At 37.0% G+C, this 5,692-nt stretch overlaps 1 protein-coding gene across 7 annotated transcripts in view; it reads left to right on the top strand.

The window, feature by feature from the left end:
* The first annotated feature begins 2,485 nt into the window (after positions 1 to 2,485).
* LOC141349036 (dystrobrevin beta-like) overlaps positions 2,486 to 5,692 on the top strand; it is a 69,260-nt gene continuing 66,053 nt past the window's right edge. For 3 of the 7 annotated variants that reach the window (XM_073864724.1, XM_073864725.1, XM_073864729.1), the window contains exons 1-4: positions 2,486 to 2,759; positions 3,064 to 3,200; positions 3,687 to 3,739; positions 3,976 to 4,043. In XM_073864724.1, the coding sequence (XP_073720825.1) occupies positions 3,153 to 3,200; positions 3,687 to 3,739; positions 3,976 to 4,043 (169 nt within the window). In that variant the 5' untranslated portion in view covers positions 2,486 to 2,759; positions 3,064 to 3,152. The remainder of the gene's footprint in view (positions 2,760 to 3,063; positions 3,201 to 3,686; positions 3,740 to 3,975; positions 4,044 to 5,692) is intronic. The other 4 variants (XM_073864726.1, XM_073864723.1, XM_073864727.1 and 1 more) reach the window with 3 other exon arrangements.

The raw sequence follows: 5,692 nt of genomic DNA, 5'->3' as shown, positions 1-5,692 counted from the left end.
GTGATGGGTGTTTTTATCTTATACCTTATATTAGATATTGTCTGATATACCATATATATTTAATTATAATTGGTAACCACACTCAAAAAAAAATGGTGCTAATAGCACTAAAAGCTCGTAATCATAGGGGAACCATTTTAAGTGCTCTATAGCACCCATGAAGAACCATACAGGGGTGATATAGCATCATTATAGCACAATATGGTTCTGCACAGGTACTACATAGGTGCTATACGGCACTTTAAATGGTTCCTTTATGATTACAAGCCAGTGAACCACTTTTAGTGCTATTTAGCACCATTTGGATTTATGCTGCCTTCACGTGCTATCGTAATTATGGTAAATACCAAAATCCCACTTGGAAAATGCACATGAACAACCCTCATGTGGTATTTTCCACTGGGCAATTCGTAAAATATTTTGATGCCCGAGTTGCCGAGATGAGATTACCTTTGACCTTTTCAAAATGGCGGAGAGCAGCAGCAACGTCCTGAATCGTTGAATGACAACAAAAGCAATGGTAAATACCAGTTCACAAATGGAAAATGCACTTGAACGCAGCAAACTGGTAAATTCTAGTTCACAAATGGAAAATGCACTTGAACACAACACGCTGGTAAATACCAGTTCACAAATGGAAAATATCATCTTTCCCATAGCACGTGAAGGCAGCATTAGAGTGCACCGTTAACAAAATAATTTTTATTAACAAAAAACTCACAATGAAACCGAAGTAGTGATTGTCATTATTTTCCTCATCGTGACGTATATTCGAGTGAAACGGCTTCTGTGTTGGGGAAAGTTATTTTTAAAAGTAATGCATTACAATATTAAGTTACTCCCCAAAAAAGTAACTTATTGCGTTACTTAGTTACTTTTCATGGAAAGTAATCCTTACGTTACTTTTAAGTTACTTTTTCTTACTTGGCTGAGGCTTGATCTCTTTCAGGCCTTGCAGGTGTTTTTTTATGATCGCAAAAATGTCGAGCTCTGGCCTGCCATCTCCGATTCTGAAACAAACTGTTCCCGCTTATTCTAGGTAATTTAATGTTAATATGTTAAGTTTAACTCAGTACATTATTTTATTTTTAAATTGAATTAATTAAACTGAAAAGTAACTCGCATTACTTTTTTAAAAAAGTAACTCAAATATTAAAGTGTACATTTATAAAGAAAATGCTTTACTCGTTACTTCAGAAAAGTAATATTATTACGTAATGCACGTTACTTGTAATGCGTTACCCCCAACATTGGAAATGAATAAGGTAGGGTTGGACATTGAGAATTGATTGGATCGTTGGATGTTGTGTCACGTTGCTGTTTGGTAATCGCTGTGATCTTTTACTGGGCTCCGCCCACCTGCCTGTGGCCGGAAGTAAAGAGAATTGTTTTTGAGGAGAAGAGGAGATTTGCACTTTTGATGAAAAATATGAGGGCACATGAATAATAAAAAAATCCCACCAAATTAAATTAATTTAACTATGTTCTTACCTCAGCTTAGACAAATGAATACATATATTTTTTCAATGCATGCACTAAATCTTTGTACAGCGCGTCGTGACTCTGTTAGCATTTAGCCTAGCCACATTCATTCCTTAGGATCCAAACAGGGATGAATTTAGAAGCCACCAAACACTTCCATGTTTTTCCTATTTAAAGACTGTTGCATGAGTAGATACACAAGTAAGTATGGTGGCACAAAACAAAACGTGATAAGCAGATAAAAAATAATAAAAATATTGTATGGCGAAAGACCCCTTAGTTTGCAGCATGACCTCGGGTGCATATAATGAAGGAAGTTTGAGCAAAAGGGGGAGTAGTCAGGAGTGATGATGTTACTGCATCTCCACGTTTTATTTTTGAACCACCATACATACATTCTTAAAACATGGAAGTGTTTGGTGGCTTCTAAATTCATCCCTGTTTGGATCCTAAGGAATGAATGGTGCTAGGCTAAATGCTAACACATTCACAACGCGCTGTACAAAGATGTAGTGCATGCATTGAAAAAAGATAGGTATGTATTAATTCGTCTAAGTTGAGGTAAGAACATAGTAAAATATTGAAAAACGGTGGTGTTTTCCTTTAAAGTTTTAAATTTCATTGTGACTGTAGAGGACCCACAGATTTGTTAATAAACTAACAAGCTATTTTGGACAGAAGCATTTGTGATTTGCCTAAAATATAATAAAGGCTTGGCTGAAAATTGAATAAGAGATGGCACTGCTGAATAAGTATTTGTGCAAAACAAGGTAAACGGTGTAGCAGTTGGCCAGTAAATGACTTATAAATTGGTCTTTTGGTGTACATAAAAGTAAAAAATACTGATAAATTACTTTTTTCTGAACACAATCAGAAAATTTGCATAGCATTAGGCTACATAAAACTTATAGGGCAACTGACATTTAATGAATGTCTAAATGGTGCATATAACAGTGATGCTGTGTAATGATAAAGTGAGGAGCGCTCTGCTGTCCTCTGCTGTTGGCTGGTGCTCAAAGAAGCGCTCGCGCAGTGGGCGACTTCATCCCTTACTGCAGTTACGGAACGGTAACCACGGCACAAATGTGACGATGGGGAAGCGCAGCTCGTCCAAATTACGGATTAATCCCAGTGCGATTGTCAGTCGGTATTAAAGAAAAACAAATCGAAAGATAGGTATGATGAAGATTGTAATACACATGCAACCGAGCGCGTTGATCGCTCTCATCAGATGCTGATGATGATGGTCGCGCGACCTGCGTGATTTCCTCCCGCTGGTAAGATCATCTGCTAATGATGCTTTATCATTGACATACAACCGCACGACAAAACAAACACACCCATAGATAATTGTGTTTTATTCGTCTGTAGCCTATTTATACATAATTTTTATGAATGTAAACGTGCACAGGGATACGTTAATATAGCCTACTATGTATGTACGCATAAACGTAAACATATTAACGCAATGGGGTGCATTTGTGATTTTTTTTTTAAATATATTTATTTTGAAGATGCCACTGTGTTTTTGGTGCTTAGTGGACAGTCCTTACGTTGAGTCACGCTTCTGTCATCATTTAGAGATGCGGTGTTACTTAAACTACCACATATAGTGGGCCTCTTCATCCAGAAATCCATATTTACACAAAATTAAAGATTACCAACACGAAATGAATAAACTGAAGGCAGAAGTCATAACGTCAGCGGTGTCTTTTACGGTAAGGGATGACATAATGCACTAGTGTGGATTCATTGGCTGAATGTGATCTGTGGATGCTGATGCTAACTGATGGATACCTCGAATAAATGTGAGCAGAGGGCTGATGTAATGCTTTATGTTGATGATGTAACAGCTACTACACAAAAACATCATAGTAACCCCTACATCACTTTTACTTGCTGCACGTTTAAACAAATAAGGAGAACATCTAGTATTAACCTACATTTACACAGTCATTGGCTCTATGATGCATTCTCTGCATGTCACTATTAAGTGGCTCCTTAGCGGCTCTTGTATCATTAATTCACAGGATGCTGCCATTTCAAGACACTATTGTCATACATAATCAGCACTTGCGTGGAGCGAGAGAACTCAGATGGCCTTTTGTGAATCAGGGATTTATTTTGTGTGTGTGTGGGTTGTGTTGGGGGGGGGAGGTCTTTCCCCAGATGTCAACCTCAAAATCCTCTTTTTCGTTTTATAGGCCCTTCCTGGTTCCTTTGCATCACCTTATCTGAAACCCAGCAAGCCTGACAGGTGAATAATTATATTGGAATATAAATGTGTGTAACAATATGTAATAGATAGATAGATAGATAGATAGATAGATAGATAGATAGATAGATAGATAGATAGATAGATAGATAGATAGATAGATAGATAGATAGATAGATAGATAGATAGATATGTTTCAATGCAATCTTGAATGTAATGCCTCTGCTAGCCTGTCGTTAAGCTGTGGTATTAAATGGACCTTTTGTTATGTTGTGCAGAATGATTGAAGAGGGAAGTAAAAGCAGTAAGGCCATGGTGGAGAAGAGACAGCTCTTCATGGAGATGAGTAAGTTGCTTTCAGAGTTAACAACAACAGCCTTAAATATTTCTTGCACAGTGCATTACACACCACACAGATTCTGGTCAAATCATATTCACCTTTCTCTGCCATGGAGCAATTTTTTGGTATGGACTAGTGTCTATAGTCATAAAACAGAACTGATTTAAACAAACTTCAGAATCAAGTTAGAGGTCTTCAACCTTTTTCAGGCCAAAGACCCCTTATTGGATAGAGAGGAGGAGCAGGGACCCCCATAACATGTAACGACATCAAATTAAGACTTTATTTACATACTGTACTTTGCTATAGTTACATTACAAAGGTGCTTTTCTTATATAACATTTTAATTGTTTAATATATTTTAAACTAGGAACGTTATGCTCTTCATTATAAGCCTATTAATGCATTTTTGTTTGATGCCTGATTTCATTTTCCCCAAATATTTAAAAAAATATTTTTAGTTCAAACAACAGATCCCCAAGGGGCCCCAGATCAACTGTTGCTGTTAAATGGCTCAAACTGAACTTCCATTACTTCTTAAAGAAGTATTGTACAAGCATATTTTGTAGCTGCTTTACAGTAGATGTTGATATAAAGTATAGGAATGTGTTTGTGCATGTTGTGGTTACAGTAATAGGGGAGTGCGGGGTAAGTTGTCACAATGTTCATAACTTCAACACTAGAGGCTCTCTTTCTAAAATCAAATAGCCACTTTGTGTGACAACTTTTTCTATAGTCAACTTGGTGGTCACATGCGGTCAAGATCGCTTTAAAATGACGTTAGCACAATGTTCTTATCTAATTTTTTTCTTATTTAAATTTATGCAATACAACTTTGTTAGGTATGAATGTTAAAAATGATTATTTTGCATGCGATTGGCACCGCAATGTGGCCAAGCAGGGCTAGCAGGGTTTAGAACGATCTTTAAAGGATTAGTCAATTTTCTTCCAGAAAAATCCAGATAATTTACTCACCACCATGTCATCCAAAATGTTGATGGCTTTCTTTGTTCAGTCGAGAAGAAATTATGTTTTTTGAGGAAAACATTCCAGGATTTTTCTCATTTTAATGGACTTTAATGGACCCCGACACTTAACAGTTTTAATGCAGTTTAAAATTGAAGTTTCAAAGGACTCTAAAGATCCCAAACGAGGCATAAGGGTCTTATCTAGCGAATCGATTGTCATTTTTGGCAAGAAAAAAAAAATACACTTTAAAGCCCCAACTTCTTCTTCCAGCTGTGTGACGAGCCAGCGCGACCTCCCCTTATTGCGTAATGACGTCGAAATGTCACGTGTTACATATATGAAACGCACATTTGCGGACCATTTTAAACAATAAACTGACACAATGACATTAATTAGTATCATACATCAACGTCGGAACGGTCCTCTTTCTCCACATTTGTAAACACTGGGGCGTAGTTTCAATACGTCATCCCTGACCTCTTGACGTGATGACGTATTACGTGAGGTCGTGCTGGCGCTTCACAGGACCGGAGGAAGACGAGAAGTTGTGGTTTAAAGGTGCATATTTTTTATTTCTTTTGCCAAAAATGACAATCGTTTCGCTAGATAAGACCCTTATGCCTCATTTGAGATCATTTAGAGTCCTTTGAAACTGCAATTTTTTTAAACTGCATTAAAACTGTTAA

Source organism: Misgurnus anguillicaudatus, unplaced genomic scaffold, assembly GCF_027580225.2.
Source record: "Misgurnus anguillicaudatus unplaced genomic scaffold, ASM2758022v2 HiC_scaffold_28, whole genome shotgun sequence".
NCBI lineage: Eukaryota > Metazoa > Chordata > Actinopteri > Cypriniformes > Cobitidae > Misgurnus > Misgurnus anguillicaudatus.
Note: the sequence above shows the minus strand (reverse complement) of the source record. Positions and strands in the feature narration are given on the sequence as shown.